The sequence below is a fragment of the Felis catus genome, chromosome A1, assembly GCF_018350175.1.
Source record: "Felis catus isolate Fca126 chromosome A1, F.catus_Fca126_mat1.0, whole genome shotgun sequence".
NCBI lineage: Eukaryota > Metazoa > Chordata > Mammalia > Carnivora > Felidae > Felis > Felis catus.
In genome coordinates this window covers 114,908,262-114,932,887 of record NC_058368.1, presented here as the reverse complement: position 1 = coordinate 114,932,887, position 24,626 = coordinate 114,908,262, and the positions used below count along the sequence as shown (strand labels likewise).

The window sequence follows — 24,626 nt, the reverse complement described above, 5'->3', positions numbered from 1 at the left end:
AGGGGCTACGCATATAGCAGGAGAGGAATTCTGCCAGAAAACACAGTGTGAAAAACTGTTACCAGTTGCTGAAGGAGAACACTGGGCAACATCCAAAAGGAAGAATGAAGTTTCCACCAGGCTGGGACCTTAGGATAAAATGAGTAGCAATTTAATTCCCAAGAAAAGCACTAGTTTATAGGAATATACACCACCAAGACCCAGGTCCTACAAAAGACTATTTTATCAACAGGAGGCACAAAGAAGCCCATGGCCAACTTACTCAATGGATTCTACTGCAGAAAGCCACAGTTGAAGGTTAAAGAATTAGGCCCAATTAAAACTACAAATGACCAGGACATACTACAAAACCCAAGACAAACTTTAAAATGGAAACATGTATCAATCAAGGTACAACAGAAAACAGCTGGTACAATCAAACTAACTCAAAGACGTTTTAGGGACTCTGCTACAAAGGTATAAGGAAAGTACAGGGAAACCACAAGGCTGTTAGGTCACTTAGGCCTGAAGAAACAAGGAGGCAACAGTTACCAGAATCCAGGGAGCAAGGTGTGTGGAGAATACCACCCCAACAGGGGCTATGACTTTAGCCACCCAGAGCAACAAGCAGGGTGGGAGCCAGGGGAATAAACCCCAGCCTCTATCTCCTATCTCCTCTGATCTCCTACTGATGCTACCACCGGCCAAACCCAACCAGGACTAGAGGGCAAAGAAGCCCTGGAGGCTGTCCAGACAGGTCAGATCCCTGGGGCAAAGAACAGGATGAACAAGGGTAGAAAACAGATATGGAGAGGCAGACAGAAAACCATTCAGCATGTTAAATAATAACTTCAAGATTTTAATTACATCTTATTTCAGAAGTATTTGAAATTTACTACTTTTTTTTTTTTTTAATACATCAGGGATTATGTTTAAGGAACTCTTCATGTATTCATGGCACACAGAATTAAAAAGTCAAGCAGCATTGGGACACCTGGATGGCTGGGTAGGTTGAGCGTCCGACTTTGGATTTCAGCTCAGGTCATGATCCCGTGGTTGTGGGATCAAGCCCTGTGTTGGGCTCTGTGCTGGCAGCACATAGCCTGCTTGGGATTCTCTCTCTCTCTGCCCCTCCCCTGCTCATGAGCATGTATTCTCTGTCTCTCAAAATAAATAACCATTAAAAAGAAAAAAAGTCAGGCAGCATTACTCTTCAGTAAGTTTTTCCCATAGCATACAAAGGTCTGGACTATCATTGTGTTCTATCTCAAGAACAACATCAATTTACCTATTCTACCATTTTGCAAAGATAGGCAATATAGTATCAGTCTAAATTTTCTCACTTTCCTCAAATAATAAGCCTTCATAAACCAAAATCAGACTAGGCATTATGACTGTGGGACTATTCACCAAACTTTATTTTTTAAGTATAACTAACATTTATTTCATGTATTTAAATGAGAATTTAGGGGCACCTGGGTGGCTCAGTCGGTTGAGCATCCAACTTTTCATTTCAGCCCAAGTCATGATTTCATGGTTCATGAGATCGAGCCCCAAGTCAGGCTCTGTGCTGACAGTGCAGAGCCTGCTTAGGATTCTCTCTCTCCTTACTCCCCTCCCCACTTCCTTCTCTTTCTCTTTCTCTCTCTCAAAATACATAATAAATTAAAAATGTTCATACATTTTTTTAAATAAAACGAAACAAAAACAAAACAAATGAGAATTTATATCAAAAACATTAAATAAATTGTAAACATAATTGGTCCAGCATGGATATTTATGGAATTACCATACCACAAAACAAGTTTTTAGAATCAATGAGGCCCAACAAAAACAAAAAAACTTATTTGTGATTTATTTGATGCAGACATAAGCCAACACAGGAATAAATGATAAAAAAAAAACTATGTCTACATGAACTAAATTACTCAGGCAATATACCAAACCTAGGTATATTATAATGTCTAATATTAAGTAATGGAAATGTAAAACCAGGATCTCATATGTGCAAATTCAGTCTGATAATAACCTAAGCTTGAAATATGGTCCATAATCGTATTAAATACTTTACATACATTACTTAATTTAATCTTTTCAATCCTATGGGGTAAAGATTTTATACTATTATACTACTGAAAGTTACTAAGAAGTATGCAAAGCTGAGACTGGCATATATTGGACATTTACAGTACTGACTCCATTTTCCTCACGCGTGTCAGAGCCCTTTTTGGGTGTCCCTGTCCTGAAGAAAGATACTCTCATCCCAGACCAGAGGGGAGATCTTTGTCACAGAGTCAGACATAACAACTGATTTCTTCTCACTCATAATCAGTGAAGAATGGGTATGTTACAAAATTCAGATTTAGGGCAAATCTGTTAAGGGCTTCTAGATCATTTGCTTCTAAAAAAGACCTATGGAAGAAACAGTTTTTTGTTTTTTGTTGCTGTTGGTTTTTTGGGTTTTTTTTTTTTTTTTTTTTTTTTTTTTTTGCTTGCTGGACATAGTGATCTGTACAAATACCATGTCCAGAGCTTCTACAGCCATCCAGTACCAGGGACAGTGAACACTGCAGTGCTGGAAAAGGTCAAGAACCTGGATCCATGATGATACTTGCAAAACCTTTTATCTTAGCTACCTCAAAATCACACCTAATTTGGGACTTCTGATTAGTAAGAAAATAAATCCCCCATTGTTCAAGCAGTTTTGGAGCTGGGTTTTCTGAACTGCAGCATGAAATATCCTAACTGATGCAAGTATTAGCAAATGATAACAAGAATTTATCTTTTCAGGGCTTTATGAAAAAGCACAAGCCTGATCAGAACTATGGAAATTTTAAGAAACTGAATGGTGACATGTGCATCTCCCCTAGAGCACATACTGCATTCAACAGGAAGACCATAGAGAAGACTTAAAGCACCTTAAAAGCCAAAACACCAAAAGGATAGCAAAGCTTGGAAAAATAAGAACAATGATCCAGGAGCACACAGGTCGCTCAGTCAGTTAAGCGTCCGACTCGTGATTTCGGCTCAGGATATGATCTCACAGTTGGTGAGATCATGATGGGCTCTGAACTGAGAGCACAGACTGCATGGGATTCTCTCTCTCCCTCTCTCTCTCTGAACCTCCCTCTTCTGCACCTCAAAAAGAAATAAACTTAAAAAAAAGAAGAAGAAGAAGAAGAAGACAACGACGACTGATCCACATGCCACACAACACAAATTCATAACACTAAGGAAACTATTAAGAACGATTTATAAGATATAACTTGAAAAGTGACCAAACATGAGGGGAGAGCAGTGATAGTTTCTGATATGCCAGTAATTCCAATACGTTTCAACTGGCTTATGGTTTTTAAAAATCTGAATTACACTCCAATGCCAACTGAAGTTAATCCTTGAAGGCACATAACAAAGTCCTTATCATCTGTCCAGACACCAAGTTATTTAAAGCACAATTTTAAGGGGCCCTTGGGTGGCTCAGTCAGTTAAGCATCCAACTCTTGGTTTCAGCTCAACTCATGATCTCACAGTTTGTGGGTTCAAGCCCTACAATGGGTTTCTCTTTCTCTTTCTCTCTCTCTCTCTCTCTCTCTCTCTCTCTCTCCTTCTCTCTCAGATCCTCCCCCACTCTCTATCTCTCTCAAATAAACTTTAAAAAAGTTTAAAGCACAATCTTCACAAGAATTAAAATAGAAGCATAACATGAATGCAACTTAACAACACAATAGTGACAGGATACTTCACGAATTAAATGTTTTAATGGAACTATACTGTCAGAGGGTGGTAATTGTACCTTCAGAAAACTCAGGTTAAAATCACTTTTTCCCACAAGATAATAATATAAACAATTTTAATATGTCCCCAAATCATGACTATACCTGTTGCCTTTTGGCTGCCATAATGTTCAGCTTATCCACTTCAGGTTTCAGGGCTTTATACTGTATTCCTAAGTCTTGTTCAGTGCCAGCATTCCTCAGTTTCAAGATACCATCTTCCACCTATAAAACACACTCCTAAATAAGAAAAATTCTAAACAATACAAATATGTATATAAAAAAGATCTATAACATTTTATTCCTTTTAACAGTTCCTCAGCAATCCAAACTCCCTCTTCAGTTTACATGACCCTCAAACATTTGAGCAGTTACTACACGGGAATTTTATGGGAAGTGGGAAGAAGAGCAATATACCGTGCTATCTAAAACAATACAATTTAGGGGCATGTGGGTGGCGCTCAAGGCATCTCACTTCAGCTCAAGTCATGATCTCATGGTTTGTGAGTTCGAGCCCCACATCAGGCTCTGTGCTGACAGCTCAGAACCTGGAGACTGTTTTGGATTCTGTCTGTCTGCACTCTCTCTCTCAAAAATAAACATAAACAAACAAACAAACAAATAAATAAATAAAAATAAAACAATACAATTTAAACTATCTTGGTTTCTCAACTCTGGAACTCTACTGGTACAAGGAAATGCTTAATCACTACTGCAGAGAGAAGGAGTCAAAACATTATCTTTGCTACATGCTCTGCATCAGAATGAAGACTAAAGAGAATCATAGCGCTATCGGTATGAGATACACCCAGAGTAGAGAAGGAAATAGAAACGAAAGGAAAACATTCCTGGTGCACTTGGGTAAACGAAGGTCAAAACCAAACCAAATTCTAAGGAATGCTGAATTAAGCATGGCCAGCAGCAGCCTCACTGTGATGGAGAGAACAAATTACAGACACAGGCCTGTACTTACAACTTTCAGCTGAACAAGTAATTTGTAGACATCTGCCATGTCAGCCAAAATAAGCAGCCGGGTAACAGCAGAGAGCAAAGCTCGAGCTGCCCGAACCATGTTGCCACGCTTCACAGAAGAGCAGGGATCATCTGCAAACTCTCCCGCAGCAGTCTTCATCAAATCACCTGTTTCACATCATGAAAAAACAAACTCATCAGAAATGAACCAAATAACTGGTCTATATTTTAAAAAATTACAATAAAAATAGTTCAAACCTTACACAGTCCATGCACAGAATTTAAGGGCTCCCGTTTTTATTGTTTTGTTTTCTTTTGTTTGTTTTACAGCAGTCACTAAGAAAAGCACCCTTGCATACTGTTGGTAAAAACACACTCTCTGGAAAGTGATTTGGTGCTATAGATAAAAAGCCTTAAAAACACTCCTTTCCAGGGCATCTGGGTGACTCAGTTAAGCATCCAACTATAGATTTCAGCTCAGGTCATGATCTCACAGTTTGTGAGATAGAGCCCCACATTAGGCTCTACGCTGACAGCACAGTCTGCTTGGGATTCTCAGTCTCCTATCTCTGTCCCTCCCCTACATGCACATGGGCTCTCGCACGTGCGCTCACTCTCTCTCTCTCTCCCTCAAAATGAATAAACATTAAAAGGGGGAGGGATCTTTAAAAAACAAAACAGCTCCTTTTCAGAAAGGAGCATTATAAGTATCCTAAGGAGAAAAAATAAAAAAGATGTGAGGAAAAAAAAAAGGATCTAATGTGATCCACCCTCACATCTACAGAATGGTACAGAAATACAGCAACTATTATGTATGACCACCACACTTCATTAACCATCTCACCAGTATATGAAAAGTCAGACCGGAGTCAATGACTTATTCATCTTCCTCATACTAAAACCCTGACAACAACTCAAATACTCAACAATAAGCATCTAGTTAAGTCAATTATGGTACATTCTACAATTGACTATTATGCAAATATTAACATATATATGAAAAAATGTTAATGTATATAATGAAACCATAAGCATAAAGAAAAGAAAATGATAGATATATGTAGCCTGTTTAAAAAAAATCAGAGAGAGAAAAGACAGGAATCACAAGGCAAATAATAGTTATACTAGGTTACAATCTTGCTCTTTACATTATGCTGTACTTATAAAAACATTTTCTATAACGAACAGGTATTAATATCCATAATTAAAAAATTAAGCTAAAAATATATGCAATATATTTTACCAAAGTTTCTAGGACTACCCATGGTTGGTTATAGTATCCAATCCTAAATTCAACAATACTAATAATTTATTTATAATGTTTCCTAGAAACTTGTAAAATAACTTACATTTTCATCACGTTTCTATTAATAATCATTTAAAGTGTATACTGTCCCTCTTTTCTTACAGCTCTAAGCAAATGGAGGGCCAGGACTGTGTCTGTTCCATCAGTTATTCGGACAGTGCCTGTTCATCAGTTATTCAGACAGTGCCTGTATAGGGACTATCTTTGGATTCCTGGGAAAGCAATTACTTCCTCCCTTGGCTGAACATGTCCACTCCAGATTAAAGCCTAAAGGCCATACATTCTCACGTCTCTTCCAGTAATATAAACAAGTGCATTCTCAAGAAGCCTAGTTCTATCTAAAGAGTCTTATCAAATTTCTCCTATCAAATTTATCTGTAGAATAGGACCTTAGAGGGGAAAAAGTTAAATTCACCCTCAGATTCATATAGTAATCTATATGGGTTTATATAGTAATCTACAGTAATCTACAGTAATCTATAGTAATCTACTGGGCTTAGAGCACAGTATAGTATTAAGAGTAAAGACAAGCTCTGCAAATATGTCAGATAAGAAATAATCACAATGAAGAATTTCATAGTAAAAAAAACTTTCCTGAACCTAAGACAACACAGACACAGAAAGATAATGACATATGGCAATGATGTGGATACGTAACATTAAAACTGTTATGATAACTAAAAATACTGAGCTCCTTCATTCATTCATTTATTCAACAAATATGAGCACCCACATACATCAAAGTCTGACTTAAGTGCCAGTGATACAGCACCCAAGAAACAGCCCATGTCCTCATGGAACTCTAAAGAGGGAGGAAGACAGACAAGCAAACAATTAAAGGTAGATTAAGACAATATACCTAGATGCAACGGGCTCACAAATCAGGGAGTAATACAATACAATCAGAATTACAAAAGCCCCGTGGACAAGGTGCTACCGGGAGATTGTAGGAAAAGCTATTTATTCATGAAGAAGCTATCTCAAAAGCCTTGCAGAAAAAGGTATTTACCTTAAACAATATTAATATTAAATAAGAGATACTGGCTTATACAATAAGTAGAATTTCACTTATTTATTGAGAACTTGCTAACACTAAAACAAATCAACCACTAGGGATACAAAGCTGAACAAGACTATCTCTGCTTTCAAGTGGTTTACAATCCAGAAAAAAAAAAGAATGTGATCATGGCCACGGACATAAATTATGTGGCATTTTAACATAAAAGCTTTAAGAAAAACATAAAAGTACACACAGTTTCAAAGGAAAAAGCACTAACAACCAGTGTTGAGGAAGAAGTGAAATGCCAGCAACAGTTTTATGGGAAACATGGTACTGTGAAATGGACTCTTCTCTCAAAGGACTGGAAGGATTTTTGGTGTTAAAATTGAGGGAGTCAGCATCTCAAGCAAAAGGAACAGCAACATTTGTGGTGCCTGGGTGGCTCAGTCAGTTAAGCGCCTGACACTTGATTTTGGCTCAGGTCATGATATTGCAGTTCTTCAGTTGGAGCCCCACGTCAGGCCCCACGCTGACAGTGCAATGCCTGCATGGGATCCTCTCTCTCTCTCTCTCTCTCTCTCTCTCTCTCTCTCTCTCTCTCTCTCTCTGCCCCTCCCCAGCTCGTGCTCTGTCTCCCTCTCTTCTCTCTTGTAAAAATAAATAAACGTGAAAAAAAAATTTAAGTTGAGACACACAGTAAGAAGGTGTATTTAGAGGCTGAGTCCTCCAGTTTAACTGGGAATTGAAGGATGTGTACAGAAGAAGCAGAAGATAGGGATGGAAAGTCCACAGACATAGTACAAAGAATTCCTGAGCCAAAGCAGGAAGTCAAAGTCATAGATACACAGAATTAACCTAACAAAAGTATATAAAATAAACCTGACCCCAGAGATGGGTCAGAAAGGTACAGTGAGAGCCCAAGAAAAGAATCTTAATAAATGATAAAGGCAAGGGTTAAATGATATAATAACCTTTGATTATAAACAGTGAGGAAAAAGAAATTTCCTCACTCTGACTTAAATGTTTCAAGCTGGGGCCACAGCACTGTATGATGATTTAAAAAAAAAAAAAAAAAAAAAAAAGGTGGCCCCTGAGACTGTGTATTTAGGAGTAGGGAGGAAGACAACTTTCTGACAAGAGAAACAATGAGAACCAAAGTGACGAAAACTCAAATGCATAAATACAGGATCAATGGAAATGAATTAAGAATCCAGAAATAGAGTCAATTAATTTTCAACAAGGCTGCCAAGATCATTCAATGGGGAAAAATAGTCTTTTCAACAAACAGTACTGGGACGGGATATCCACATGCAGAAAGAAGGAACATGAACCTCTACCTCTTGCCATATACTTTCAAAACAGAACTTAGAAGAAAACACTACCATAAGTCTTCATGGCCTCTGATCAGCCAATGGTTTCTTAGCTATGACACCAAAAGAACAAATAAGAAGAAAACATAGATTAAATGGCATCATCAAATTTGAAATTTTAGTGCTTTGGTCAAAGGATACTATCAAGAAAGTGAAAAGATCCACAGAACAGGAGAAAATTTCTGAAAACCATATATGTAAGAAGGATCTAGTAAACACAATATAAAAAGAACTCTTATGACTTAATAAAAAGACAACAAATTTAAAATAGGCAATGAAATTACATATACATGTCTCCAATTAAAACAAAATAAACAGCTAATAAGCACAGGAAAAGACATTCAGCCTCATTAGCTATAAAGGCAATGCATAACAAAATCATGAGATACCACTTCGTATCTACTAGGATGGCTATAATCAAAAAGACAGAAAATAATAAATGTTGGTGAGGAATGTGGAGAAACTGGAACCCTCATACATGCTACAATGAATGGATACATGCTGCAATATGAATGAATCATCTAAGCATATGCCATGTGAAAGAAGCCAGTCATAAAAGGCCACATATTGTATTGTTCCATTTAGGTGAAATGTCCACAACAGGTAAATCCAGACACAGAAGCCAGATTAGTGGCTGCCAGCAGCTGGCGCAGAAAGAGTGAGGACTAACTGCTAATAGGTATGGGGTTTCCTTCTGGAGTAATCAAAGTGTTCTAGAATTACAAAGTAGTGATGGCTGTACAACCTTGTAAATATACTGAAAACCACTGAACTGTACACTTTAAAAGAGTGAATATTATGGTATGTGAATTATGGCTCAATAAAGAGACAAAGAATATCAAAGGCAGTGACCTGAAAGAGCAGAGGCCTTGGAGTTACAGATAAGCCTGAGTTTTAGCTTTGTCTCTTACCAGCTGTGTGACTGGACTCCACCGCCTATTTCCTCTTCTGTAAAATACAGAGAATACTTCGCTGGGCGGGACAACTAAGATAACATATGTATGTCTAGTTCATTGCCTTGCACTTGGAGACAATACAGGGTTGGCAGAAATTAAGTAAAACAAAATGAGAAGACAGCAAAAAGGGTCTGTATGGTGTTTCATGAGCATTCATCTATTCAACAACCATCTTTAAGAGCATTAATACATGCCTTCTTTCAACAAATGTTTACCGAACACCTTCTATGAGCCAGGCAGCAATCTAACACTCAGATAAAAATTAACAAAGCAGACAAAAATCCCTGGCTCCTGAGAGTTTATATTCTAACGTGAGGGGAAGATGATAAACGTAATAAAGTCAATTATATAGTTGTTAAACAAAAGTACTTATGAGAGGGAGGGGCAGTGGCAGAAATGACAAAGAGGGGATAAAAGATACAATTTAAAACAGAGAGATCAAGGGGTGCCTGGGTGGCTCAGTCGGTTGAGTAGCCGACTTCAGCTCAGGTCATGATCTCACGATTCGTGAGTTTGAGCCCCGCGTCAGGCTCTGTGCTGACAGCTCGGAGCCTGGAGCCTGTTTCAGATTCTGTGTCTCCCTCTCTCTGACCCTCCCCCATTCATGCTCTATCTCTCTCTGTCTCAAAAATAAATAAACGTTAAAAAAAAAAAAAGTTTAACACAGAGAGATCAAGGCAGGCCTCAGTGAAAAGGCACCACTTGAGGAGAGCCTTAAAAAAGGAAGCACAGGAGCAATGTGGCTATCTTGAGAAAACATTTCAAGCAGAGGGAACACCAACTCAAAGGACCTAGGGCAGATAGATGCACACTAAAATGATCCTGGAAAACCAAAGAAAGCCAGTGCAGCTGGTAAGGAGGCAATGAGGAGGAGCAGCTTTGTAGGAGGTGAAAAAGGCAGATTTCAATTCAAGGGTAACAGAACAAGACTGCTCTTTCAAGAATCTGAGCTGCTACCAAGAGGAAAAGTCAAGGGCTATTAAAGAAATTTTTTTCCACGTGTGCGCACGCGCGTGTGTGTGGCTGTGTGTGTGTGTAGATAGGTAGCAGTATTATGGGAGAGAAAAGCATAAAATTGGAAGTCACATAGAAACTGCAGCGTCACCACTAAACAGGTATCTGTTTCCACAAATGTACAACAGAGATAATAATATAGATAATCCTCACTTTGCACAGTAGTCCAGGTCCATGAAAATAACCATGCAAGTTGTAACAGTGCAAAGTAATCTTTAATCAATGCAAAAAATTATGATTATCCTGTGACCTTTAACATTTTTTGACAAAAGATTAAAAGCTCCTTTACTACTAATTATAAATGTACAGGGAAATGAAAAAAATTGTAGTATTTATTTAGTACACTGTAACTTAAAACATTATGTACAGTGAAAATTAGTGTTTTCTTTGTAAGAGAATACTCAAAAGTAGTTTTTGAACAACAGTTGCCTTCTTCAACATTTAACTTAGGATACAGACAATGCATCTCTTCTATCCCTTGGCAAACTGTCCTATTTCCTTCTAAATTTGGATCAGCTTCCAATATTTTATCCTGTGCACTTTCAATGTCATGAAATATCTCCAAAAGTTCTTTTAGTGTAAAGGTTTTGATGACATCACTTCCTCTGGGACATCATCACCCTTTTCTGCACAATCATTTTCCTCATGTATGTCAATAACTTTGCCTTCACTAAGTTCTTCTGACTGCTTACCTAGAATCTCTTTAACAGCAGCAGTGTCAACATTCCCGGGCAGCTATTTATCCTATAACTTAATTTATATTCTATTCAAATTTAAATTCCAGGTTTATCACTTTTTGTTTCTTTGCTGCACTTCCATCTTTGTTAGCAAATTCATTCTTTCAACAATCACTTTTTTAAAATTCTTTTAAAGTTTATTTTTGAGAGAGAGAGCAAGCAAACAGCAAAGGGGCAGAGAGAGGGGGGGACAGAGAATCCAAAGCAGGCTCCACACTGCCAGCACAGAGCCTGACATGTGGCATGAACCCACAAAACAGGAAATCATGACCTGAGCCAAAGTCGGATACTCAACCAAACTAAGCCACCTAGGAACCCCACAATGACCCCATTTTGTAAAAGGGTTCATATTGAGTTTATCACCAGGAGACAAGGAGGCAACACAACCACACACAGAATGAACTGAACAGTTGCACAGTGACCAGTCACCCAGAGAGAAGGAACATGATAGGTCAATAATCCTAATGCACATCTGTTACTCATGTAGTGATTTGTACATGTAAGAGCTAGCAATGAAGTCTGTACTTCATGAATTCACTCACAGTTAATATATCACGTTAACTGAAACTTGAACCATGTTGGTTAGCGACAAGTTTTATTTCACTAAACTCTGGTTCATGAAATTTGTGTATACTGGACCCATGCAAAGTGAGGATTGCCTGTATCTACCTCCTACGGCTGCCGCAGAGATGAAACCAAACGTTCAGTAAAGTGCTTAGAACGGTGCCTGCACTCCCATACTATCTATTATCACTACTGGAATTTAGTTATAGATAGATGGAGGGGGACAGGAAGACACTAATGACACCTAAGTGAGGAATCAAGACTCTAGATCACAGACAGGAACACATATCATCAGGACCACAGGAGGAAGTGAGAGCCATGAGAGTGGGAAAAGGAGGTTCTTGGACCCTCAGATGAGAATAGAAAGCAGAGATAGCAAGAGGCTGGCTTCCAGGCAGTATGAAGCTCAGCATTGTTAGAGAATCTCATTTTCTCAGAAGCAGTAAGTGAGGCTAACCTAAAAACTGAGCAGGGTAGGGGTGCCTGGGTGGCTCAGTCAGTTAAGCAGCTGACTTTGGCTCAGGTCATGATCTAGTGGTTTGTGGGTTTGAGCCCCAAGCCAGCCTCTGTGGTAACAGCATGGAGTCTGCTTGGGATTCTATCTGCTTCACTCTCTGCCCCTCCCCGTGACCCTGCTCTCTCTCAAAAAAATTTTTAAAAACATTAAAAAAAAAAAAAAAGAACTGTCAATTAGTTTACTTTGAAAAGTTATCAAAAGCATTCTTCCCACACACAAAAAGGCAAACTGGGAAAACTGCAGCAGAAAGGCAATCTGTCCAAAGTCACACGGTCAGCAGTAAAGGCTGAAAATATAACTGGGTCTTCTGGCCTTGTTCAAATTGTCTCCAGTTAACTACACACTGCATCTGGTATTCACTACGATACAAAGGAGATGAAATTTAAGAGAACCCCTATTACTGTTCTATCTGCCATGAAATCAGAACTGTCAACATGCCCATCCCCTGATGTTTTTCCCCCAACTAAGCTGAGGATAAAAATTAAGTTACTATGGAGTTCAAAACAAGGATAAAGGGCAACTGTAAAAGATATAAACCAAAAACCCCAGTTCTACAGTAGAACAGGACAAGATCAAAGCTGTTCTGAAGCATCAAACATCTTAAGTAAACTCCCTTCAATGCAATTCAATTTTTAAATAAAACTACAGGAAAAGAAAAGGCCTGAAAAGAGTATGGGGTCAGGGATATATGAGAAAGATAAGAAATAGAAAAAAGGATTGGTTTTTCTTCTCTGGAGCCTAGGAAATGAGACATTCTGTTATGCTGCTCTTCTTTAAAACTAAGAATGTGGGGGTACCTGGTTGGCTCAGTCAGTTAAGCATCCAACTGTGGCTCGGGTCATGACCTCATGGTTCCTGAGTTCAAGCCCCACATCAGATTCTATGCTGCATCAGGCTCTGTGCTGATAGCACAGAGTCTGCTTGAAATTCTCTCTCTCTGCCCCTCCCCTGCATGCACCCTCTCTCTCTCTCAAAATAAATAAATAAACTTCAAAAAAAAAACATCAAAGCATCTGGGCAGCTCAGTCGGTTAAGCGTCTGACTCTTGGTTTTGGCTTGGGTCGTGATCTCATGGTTTCATGGGTTTGAGCCCTGCATAAGGCTCTGCACTGGCAGCATGGAGTCTGCTTGCCTCTCTCTCTCTGTCTCTCTCTCTCTCGCTCTCTGCCCCTCCACCACTTGCACTGTCTCTGTCTCTCTCAAAATAAATATGGTAAAATTTGTTCAAATAAAAATAAAAAATAAACTGTCCTTTTGTGGTAACAGCTACGAAGTTTGCCTCTGCTCCCCTTATTGGGAGTTTTTCCATCTGTTAAAAAAAAAAAAAAAAATTAAGCCAATATGAGGTTTCTTCCAGTTTTTAGGAACTGGTAATCTCCCTTACCTATCCCATTTATGACTTCACATCCCACAAAGCCCACGCCATACTACAAGAACGACTCCCAACCACAATGCCATAGCAGAAGGTCTCAGGTCCTCAAAAATACAGGTATATAAACATGTCAACAGCCTTTAATAGTCCTACAAGACACCTAACAGATAAGGAGCCAAGTTGTACCTTCTCTAAAATAGCACTGGAGATAATTCTAATATGCTCCTCAGCCAGAACCTTTTCTACCTTTAAGTCCAGAAAAAGATAAGAACTCTGCCAGCCCACCGGACGAGTAAAGCTTACCTCCTATAAATTACATAAACCACTAGGGGCGCCTGGGTGTCTCAGTCAGTTAAGTGTCTTGATTTCGACTCAGGTGGTGATCTCCCCGTTCGTGGGATGGAGCTCATCGGACTCTGTGCCACAACGGACTCTGCCAGCATGAAGCCTGCCTGGGATTCTCTCTCTCCCTCTCTGCCCCTCCTCCACTCTTTCTATTTCAAATATATAAACATTTTAAAAAATAAACAATTACATAAACCACTGGCTTCAGGTTCCTTTACTAATGGAAAAAAATTTTTTAATGAAAATGGAAATCACAATGTGCTTACATCAGAGAGACAGGATAGGACAGAGTACATCAACATATACGAAAATATTAACAGAGGTGGCATATCACGAGATGGTACAGCATGATGGTAGATTGTTTTCGATTTGTGGTTTTTTTTGAACTTTCTATAACGAACGTATGTACTTTTATTTTTTAAGGTTTTTGTTTGTTTTTGTTTTTGTCTTTTAAGTAATCTCTACACCCAGTGTGGGTCTTAAACCCATGACCCCAAGATCAAGAGTCTCATGCTCTTCTGACTAAGGCAGCCAGGCACCCTGAACATATATACTTTTAAAGAAAAAAAGGTTTTAAATGATAAAAAAAAAAAAAAATTGAAAGTATCTTTAATTCATGTCTGTGATACATAAAACTCAGGGTTTCCAAGAAAGGAATAACCTAAAGCACTCAAAAAAGTCTATATACAAAATTTCTTTTCCTAAGGTATAAAAAACCCCGTGACTACTAGTGTTGCTACATAAGGAAAAAATAAAATTAGCATACAGTAGGAAGTATAAAAGCTTTGTGAAATCAGCTGTCTTGAGAAGCTTATCCAAATATGGGTAAACGAAGTGGTAAAATAAGGAGCCATCTGCAGCCCCAATCTCATTATCATCATTTTTTGTTTAGTTGCTGCAGGAAAAGTTCAATTATTATACAGACCTTAAGTAGGTATTTCTTATAGACAACTTTTTATGAGAGCACACTGTTAGCAACTGCCAAATCTTAAAGAGAAAGATTTTAAGACATCCACCTGAATATGCTTTTGAGGACTGCAAACACATCCCTGTGTCAAAATGACAGAAGCTTTCAGGAGAATAGCTAAAAATCATTTACCATCTTAAACATGTTCAAATTCCTTATTCATTTCAGGATCAATTTCAGGGCCATATGTCAAATTCTGATCCCTCCTCTCACAGTGATTTCCCAAATGGTCTTGCTCAATTCATTTTGATCTCTGTATCTTAAAAATGATTTTAAATACCTCAATTTGTTTTCTTTTCAGTCAAGTATCTCATACTAGTCAATAATGGTAGACTTCAGTCTTCAAAATAAAAACTGTCCTATTTAAACTTGGGAAAAGAAAATAAAACTCTGGCCATAAAAATATTAAAGACAAGTATTTAGATCTCTGACTCAAAATGACCCCCTTAAATCATATTACTTTATACAGAGAGAATAATACTGTCACTAAATATTATGTTATAGGAAAGTACTTAGTGATACTGAACAATGTTCAAGATCCATTAAGTAAAAAAAGTAAATGACACATCAAGCAAAACCTATTTCTACACATGTGAGTATATTCATAGAAAACAAACTTTAAGGATCTAGAAACAAAATGTTAACCATTGGTTTTATCTCTGGGTAACAAAATTAGAGCTGATTTTTATTTTCTTTCTTTCTTTCTTTCTTTCTTTCTTTCTTTCTTTCTTTCTTTCTTTTTTTTTTGTTCTTACTATCAAAAACACTCACTGCAGAAAATTAGCTTTTATTTTTAAAAAGTTAATTCTACCCAAAGAATAGCCAGAGGAGGAGAAAAGAAAACAACAAACCAACAACAACAAAACAGCAAGCAACCAATATCACAGGGTTAAGTACAGGGTGTTATAAATCACCCTGTACTTAACAATGGCATCTTTTTACACAGAAAAGTAAAAAAAAAAAAATCCAACCCTGAATTTGAACACTTAAAACTTCCCTACCATGGGATTCCTAATTCTTCAAAGTTACATTTTATTTTTTTTTTAATTTTTTTTTTCAACGTTTATTTATTTTTGGGACAGAGAGAGACAGAGCATGAACGGGGGAGGGGCAGAGAGAGAGGGAGACACAGAATCCGAAACAGGCTCCAGGCTCTGAGCCATCAGCCCAGAGCCCGACGCGGGGCTCGAACTCACGGACTGCAAGATCGTGACCTGGCTGAAGTCGGACGCTTAACCGACTGCGCCACCCAGGCGCCCCTAAAGTTACATTTTAATACTTTAGGTTCAGTGATAAGCCTACTTCATACCAAATTCTCTTAAATACATCTGATTAATAGATCTCACCAAAAACGGATATAACTTTTCTTACTTCTTATTCTATCAACTTCATTTTTACAAAATAATAGGACCAAGTCTTCATAAAATTATTTGCTAGATTCAAGGTAATCAAGAATTAACACCCATTTCTCAATCTGCCCCACTCCTCACCCCCAAATTTTTACATTCATTTTCCATGATCTGGTAATAAAATAAGACCTTTTCCTCACTTGTAAATGAAGATAAATGCAACACTATTGGCAAAGAGTAATAGATTCCATTACATAGTCCTTGCAGGAATGAACCAAATGATGGTATATATCGGACATAACGTTCATGCTCTGTGACAGGGGGGTGAACAATTAATCCTCCCTACTTTCACCTTTCCATTCATCTGTGGGGATATCTGGCAACAACCACAGATCTCCAGATAGTGCCTCCATAATTAGAGGTAAGCAGACAATGACTCAATTCCTAACAGAGGCTTTAAGAGAACTTTCCTGGGGTGCCATTTTTAATCCACAAAACTGTTCATCTTTTGAAAATCAACCCAGGAAATAAACATTTAATATGTTATTTAACTACTATAGCCATCTGAATCAGCTCAGAGAGTGCCCAGAAAAACTTCCAACCTACGCCCTTTCTCATCCCCTGGGGATGTAAGTAAAGGAAGCTTTGAAATTTCTTTTTCCAGTTGACAAAATGGATTTTTAAAAAAAGTTAAAATAGAGTACCACACATATTCATGTTCTCATTTTCCTTACTAATTCAAGTGTGCCCTGCTGCTATTCAGAAACACTTCAAAGAGAGGCACTTACTTCCTGATTACACATTCAAATAAATGCATAACATGCATTTCAACTTGGAATCACTTTCTTAAGAAATTAACTAGTAGAAACCACGTTATTGCAACATCATGGTTGAAGTCATGCCAAAGTCAAAATTTTAATACCTAAGATAACTTCCTCAGCTACACTGTACAAATATATTCAGGCAATACTATTACCCACTGTAACTTAAAAGTATTATTGTGCTGTTAGTGTTATTTATTAAACGTTTAATTAAACAGACTTTTAAAAAAAAGAGGAGCAATTTCAAAATGAAAGGAAACATTAGAATTTAATAACTTCTTTTTCCTTTCCTCACTTCCATAGCCAGCCAGAAACCAAGTCTCTGCAAAGCAGCATATGCTCACATAAGGGTAATGATCCAGAAGCAGACAGCATGCTTGACACATCCCAAGTAAAGAAAATATAGCCTCTACCCTAGAGACTTAAAGTCAGAAAGACAACGTTAAGACATAAACACCCAGATGACAACTAGTTAATGATTTTTTTTGGACTTTACATTTTGCTTTTCCTGCTCAAGTTAAATGCATAGCAAGAGAAAATGAATTAAATGGTGGGAGTGGAGGAATGGAGGTCAATAATGAACAAGTTTTAAATTAATCACAGTCTTCAGGAACATAGGAAGGATAGGAACTGGAGTGAGAGCACTTCCAACAACAGACCCAGCCATCAGGGGATCACATGAAAAGAGACATCACAATAAGAGGAGAAAACAGGATGAAAAATATACGAAGGTGACAAAGGTAAAAGTCAAGGTAACAATAGGAAGCCAGAACTCAAAGAAGAGTATGAGAAAAATCAGCTGATTTTTTAGCAGCTTTGATGAAGAAAGTCATTACACTAATCTGAAAACCTAATTAACTTAACTTTTATCTTTTTCAAAATGTTAAATGTTTCTCTGCTATTGCTCTTCCACAGTATCATTATTAACACTTTTTGAAACCCACTCAACATTGCAGGGTAGGAATACTTGTCAATTTTCTCCTGTGAAAAATCAAAGAGCCCATTTAGAAGATCAAGCTCATGATCCCAATCTGATTAAAACCACACTAACAAGACCAAATCAAAATGCAATCTCTCACATACCCACACAAAGCTATGTTTCAAGTCTTCACATCATGAACTTTGCAAACCCAGATTCCACTGTCTCCCGTCTACCTCTCAAACCCTACTCAAAAAAGTCACTGACAGTTGCTTTGTCTTGATCATATCCGCCTTTTAACATCTATCTTCCAGGCTGCCTATATCAAATGTGGGTGTATCAGTCTGAGGCTGTCAACATCTGCACTGGACAGGAGACCAATTTTCACCTCCTTCAATCTGACTCTAGGCATTGCCAGGGAGAAAATTGTGCCTCAAGAGCCTGACAGCTTGTGCTCAATATCCTTTTGTCAAGAACAAAATAAATCATTATTTTCCTTAAAATTGCCTTGCTGAGATTCACAATGTTAAATATATATATATATATATATATGATAAATGTGTATGCACATGCATACATATATATATACACACACATACACATATATATGTACATAAACACTCTCCATGTGTGCATATTTATTTTTCTCCCTATATACAAATCATTCAAGCTGCACCAAGAAAAATGCCATCTATATCCTCAATTTTACTACACAATTACTGAGGTAAACAGAAGAGTATCTCTTAAGAAAATAAAAATAAAATAAAATAAAATAAAATAAAATAAAATAAAAATAAAAGTCTCTTAATTAACATCAATTAAAAACCCTCATTACCCATCCCTTCTTTAAGACAATGTCCTAAGAGACCATAAGTTTTATCTGGGTAATTCAGTGCTTTCAAAATTTAAAAAGCTGAGAATGGGGGTACCTGGGTGGCTCAGTTGGTTAACCATCCAACTTCAGCTCCGGTTATGATCTCACAGTTTCTGAGTTCAAGCCCTGCCTCAGGCTCTGTTGTGACAGCTCAGAGCCTGGAGACTGTTTCAGATTCTGTGTCTCCCTCTCTTTCTGTCCCTCCCCACCTCATGCGCTCTCTCTCTCCTTCAAAACTAAATATTAAAAAAAAAAAAAAGCTAAGAAGTTATCTATACAACAAGACCATTAGAGAATGCTCACCAATCAACTACAGCTACTAAGATCACATCGGTACTAGCCAACTTAATAGTTTTCACTCTACTGTTTCAGTAGACCAATACATACTGCTTTTTGGCTCTAAAACTGACAAGACATTTTCTACAGAAAAGATGGCTCTTGTAGTGATTGAGACTTAGTACTGAACATTAATGCTCTCAGTAAATTGAAGTTGTACTTCCACTCAAAGACGATGCGCTTGCACTATAATCAAAGCTTACCTGAAATGGAATACAGATCCAAAAGCCAGAACTTAAAAAGCCTCCAAAGAAATTTTAAAACAAATACTGCCTAAATACAAATGAACATGAAAGGGAGGAAACCATAAGCCAAACATTAAAATGTGTACTTTCTATTTATTGGACAAGAATATTCAATAAAAGAATTTACTCTGTTTTCACTTTCCTGCTATGTGGGGAGAAGGGCCATCTGGTTTCACTATTAAGTGTTTTCTCAGTATTGGAGAAGTGGGTACAGTGAATTATCTTGATATTTTCATGTTGTCCACCATGTGAACAACAGCATATATAGAAGTTGTTATAAATGGTATGGCAGTCATGGAACGAAATTCAAACCAAATTGTTTGGTATGCAGTGAAAGTCATGACTTTAGCTACAATCCTTGCTCTATTCAACAGAACTCAACCACCTTTTCCAGGACTACCAGATTTTGTCTCATCATTAAAAAGATTACAGACATACGGGCACTTGAGTAACTCAGTGGGGTAAGCATCCAACTCTTGATTTTGGGTCAGGTCATGATCTCACAGTTTTTGAGTTCGAGCGGCGCATTGGGCTCCACGCGGGCAAAGTGGAGCCAGCTTGGGATTCTGTCTCCCTCTCTCTCTGCCCCTCCCCTGCTCATTATCTATCTCTCTCAAAATAAATAAACATTAAAAAAAATTATAGACACACACAAATTTACGTATTGACTTTCAACTCTAAGTTAATTCTACCTCGTCAATACATTAGTGATGGGAAATCTAAAAGATTAGCACCTCCAGCCCAGTAAGACATGTCTCAATCTTCCAGAATCTTGTAAAATTCCAACTGATAAGAAAAGTAACAGGATTCAACCAATCAACTACAAAGAATGAATGTTTACAGATACCTACCAATGCCGTAGGAACTCCCAAAAACACCATTATGTTCCAAATATATGCATAAATAACACATACATGTCAACATCAATCCTCCCTGCCCCCAAATAATGCACATTTTTTTAAATGAAGTCGCGGGGCACCTACGTGGCTCAGCTGGTTGGGCATCAAACTCTTGATTTTGGGTTCAGGTCATGATCCCAAGGTCGTAGGATAGAGCCCAACGGGCTCCACACTGGGCATGGGCCTGCTGAATATTCATTCTCTCTCTCTCTCTCTCTCTCTCTCTCTCTCTCCCTCTCTCCCTCTCCCTCTGCCCCACTAGTGCTCTATTGCTCGCTCTCGAAAATAAAAAGGAAAAAAAAGAAAAGAAAAAAATTAAGGAAGTAGCATTTTACACCTATAAAGAGAGCAAAAAATTTTAAGATTATCCCAATATTTGTCAAAAAGGATTATTTGTTTCCACTCAATGCCAATTTATTATATCCTGTATTCCTTTGGAGAACTCTCCCCCATTCCTCCTGTTCTAGGGCGAACATGTGATCTAGGCTGACTAGAAACTGGTTCAGTGCTGAGCATGACCCAAGCAAAGCTAACCAGTCCCTTCTATGACTAAAATATAGACACAGAGGAAGAAAAGTTCTTTTTTGGCTAAGATGACCACCTCAAACTAAAGGTGGAATCTTAAAAAAAAAAAAAGAATAAACAAACAAAAAAGAGAGTAAGACATACAGAGAGCAAACTGATGGTCAGAGGGGAAGGAGGACAAGCAAAATAGGTGAAGGGGAATGGGAGATACAGGCTACCAGTTATGGAATAAAAAAGTCACGAGAATAAAAGGCACAGCATAAGGAATATAGTCAATGATACTGTAATAGCAATGGATGGTGACAGATGGTAGCTATATCTGTGGTGAACATAGCATAATGTATAAACCTGTCCAATCACTATGTAGTACATCTAAAACTAATGTAACATTGTGTGTCAACTACATTCAAATAAGGAAGGAAGGAACTAACGAACGAAGGAAATAGGGGTAAAATGAAATACGTGGAGCCAAGTGATGAAAAAAGCCTCACACCCTTCGAGTCAGTCACATCTATCCCTGAAATCACAATCTACTTCTAGAATTCTCAATTACAAAGGCCCATAAACTCCCTTTTGCTTCAACAACTCTGAATTACTGTCCCTTGTAACTGGTGAGGCTGTAAGAATATTAGAAAACTGAAGATATAACCACACTGGATAACAAGTTAGGAATACATTTTTTTTTAAGTTTATTTATTTTTGAGAGGGGGAGAGAGAGAGAGAGAAAGAGAGAGAGAGAGAGAGAGAGAGAGAGAGAGAGAATATGTGAGCAGAGGAGGAGCAGAGACGAAGAGAGAGGATCACAAGCAGGCTCCACACTGTCAGCGCAGAGCCCAAAGCAGGGTTCAAACCCAGGAACCATGAGATCATGACCTGAGCGGAAATGAAGAGTTAAACACTCAACCAACTGAGCCACCCAGGCACCCCTAGGAATACATTTTAAAAGCCCTATAACCAATGTATGCCCCTGTGTGTGTAAAACTTCATCAAACTGTACACAGATTTGTGTATTTTGTTGTATATAATTATTCAGTTTATAAAAAAGATCTGTGCCCCTATTATTTCTACTCCTGGAAATGTATCTTAATGATGTAATTTTTAAAAGGGGAGGGGGAGAGGGGCGTCTGGGTGGCTCAGTCGGTTAAGCGTCTGACTTCAGCTCAGGTCATGATCTCGCGGTCCGTGAGTTCAAGCCCCGCGTCAGTCTCTGGGCTGATGGCTCAGAGCCTGGAGCCTACTTCTGATTCTGTGTCTCCCCCTCTCTCTGCCCCTCCTCCATTCATGCTCTGAATCTCTGTCTCAAAAATAAATAAACGTTAAATAAATAAATAAATAAAATAAAGGGGGAGACACTATATGTACATGCTTACTCACTCGAGCATTATTTATATCAAAAACATAAAAACTTTTAAGTCCAATAGGGAAATTATGGAATAAAAAATACATAGTTTTAAACATTACAAATTCCAAGGTTATACTAACAAACAAAATGCCTATAATTACTGTTAAATTCTTTAAAAAAAATAAAATGGTATCAAAATTACAATTAATACTAGGGTAAAATGCATATGCATTTAGCCATGGACTTGAAAGGAAACACAAAACCACATATACATAAAATACTATTTATAAACATTTTAAAAAATGAAGTAATGTAAATCTAAAATAACATGTAGAAGGCTTATATGTAAACACTGATGAAAGAAATTAAAATCTAAATAGATGGAAATATAGTTTGGTCATAACTATACTGGTCAATATAGTAAAAATGTCGATATTCTCCAAATTAATTACAAGTTTAATGTAATTCTATCAAAGTCCCAGATTTTTTGTAGATACAGATAAGCTTATCTAATATTTATACGGAAAAACAAAAGAGAATAACTAAAACAATTCAGGAAAAAACTAGGTGGGAAGAAACATTTTACCCAACTCTAAGACTCATACAGCTATAGCAATAAAGACTGTGTGGGTACTGGTGGAGGAAAAGACACAGACATCAATGGAACAAAATAGAGAACTCAGAAATAATCCCATACAAGCACAGTTGACCAATTTTTGACAAGGGTGCAAAAGCAAGAGAATCTTTTCAACAAATGGTACTGGGGGGAAGTCCATAGGGAGCAAAAATGAACTCACCCTAAACTTCACATATTATACAAAAATTAACCCAAAAGTGGTCGAAGATTTAAATGTAAAACATAAAACTAAAAATAACTTTTAAAAGAAAACAGGGAAAATATTCATAAGCTAAACCCTGGTGAAGAATTCTTAGACACCAAAAACTTGACTCACAAGGAGGGGGGGGGGGGGTCAAAAAATTGTGGACTTCCTCAAATTAAAAGCTTTTACTATGCAACAAACTATATATACACCATGGAGTATTCATAGAATACTACCTAACAACAGAAAGTTACAAACTACTGATATACCAACTTGGATGGCTCTCAAGGCCATCATGTTGACTAAAAGAAGCCAATCTCAAAAGGTCATATACTGTCTGATTCCATTCACACCATATTCTTGAAATGACAGAATTAATTAGAAATGGAGACAGGCAAGTTACCAAGGATCAGAGGTGGTGGGTAGTGTAAATAGAATGGGTGTGACTATATGGGGGTAAGCATGAGGGAGAACTTTATCATGGTGATGGTGATGGAAAAGTTCTGTATCATGATTGCAGTGGTGACTGCACAAATGTACACATGATAAAATCAGAGAGTTACACACATATATTATGCCAGTGTTAATTTCCTTATGTTGATATTGTACCATAGTTCCATAAGATACAACCACTGGGGGAACTCAATAAAGGATCCACTGAACCACTGTACTATCTTTGAAAATTCCTGTGATTCAAAATTAAAAGTTAAGAAAAATAAAATTAACCTGTTAATTGACTTTTTATTAGCGTAAATAAAGCAAACGGTGTAACAGATCTTTTTAATTTGACTGAAAACTGGTGTAACAAAATCTTAATGTCTCTAAGAGAATATACTAATATTAGGTAATTCCTGTGGAGTTTTTAGAAGCATACAGTGCCTTAAATGATTCAAGTTATAGGAAAATAAAGTATTACAATCTTTCACATACTAGGTCCCTCATTTTTATCTATAAAGAAGACCAGCCATCTGCTCAGGCCAACCTGGCAGTTAACAATTGGCCCATTCTTCCTTTGGACTGTATATAATAGCAGTCCCTTCCTTAACAGTTCCATCTCACCCCTCACCACTGTGATGATCTCCTGATTATTGGTCCTGCCTCCAGGCTCTCTCTCAACCATTTAACTCTTCCTGAACATAGCTGAGAGACTCATCTCCCGAAAACACCACTTTTCCTCATATTCTGTGTTGCCCAGATGGCAGAACTTCTTATAACAGGAAGAAAGCTAAAGAGACATATTTTAGTTTAATTTAAGAAGAAAAAGAGCTATAAAAATAAACACAAAGCAATGCTGGAAAAAGCTACTTCCAGAGGTAGCAAGTCCCATATCATTAGATATATTCAAGTATACTGGAACTGGAACCTGAACCTGTGAGCCCTATTCCAACCCTAGAGTTTGATTCCATATCATTTCCCTGAGAATTCTCCCTCCTTCACCTGGCATTCTAAACCACCCTCTAAAATCTAGCTCCAGGCTCTTTTCTTCTAATCTTTCCTAGAAGCACCCCTCTCCAGTCAGGGCTCTAACTGTTCCCCCATGCACATCTTGCTTAGTCTACTGGTTTTCTTAACTAGATGACTTTTTCCCCTTCCTCCTTTCACCTTTCAAGATCCAGTGCACCT

At 37.7% G+C, this 24,626-nt stretch overlaps 1 protein-coding gene across 1 annotated transcript in view; it reads right to left on the bottom strand.

Annotated features, from left to right (window-relative positions):
• The window catches only part of CTNNA1 (catenin alpha 1), a 176,890-nt gene that overhangs the window by 114,769 nt on the left and 37,495 nt on the right, over positions 1 to 24,626 (bottom strand). The window contains exons 4-5 of the mRNA XM_011282359.4: positions 4,726 to 4,892; positions 3,858 to 3,977 (exon numbers count right to left, since the gene is read on the bottom strand). Of these exons, the coding sequence (XP_011280661.1) occupies positions 3,858 to 3,977; positions 4,726 to 4,892 (287 nt within the window). The remainder of the gene's footprint in view (positions 1 to 3,857; positions 3,978 to 4,725; positions 4,893 to 24,626) is intronic.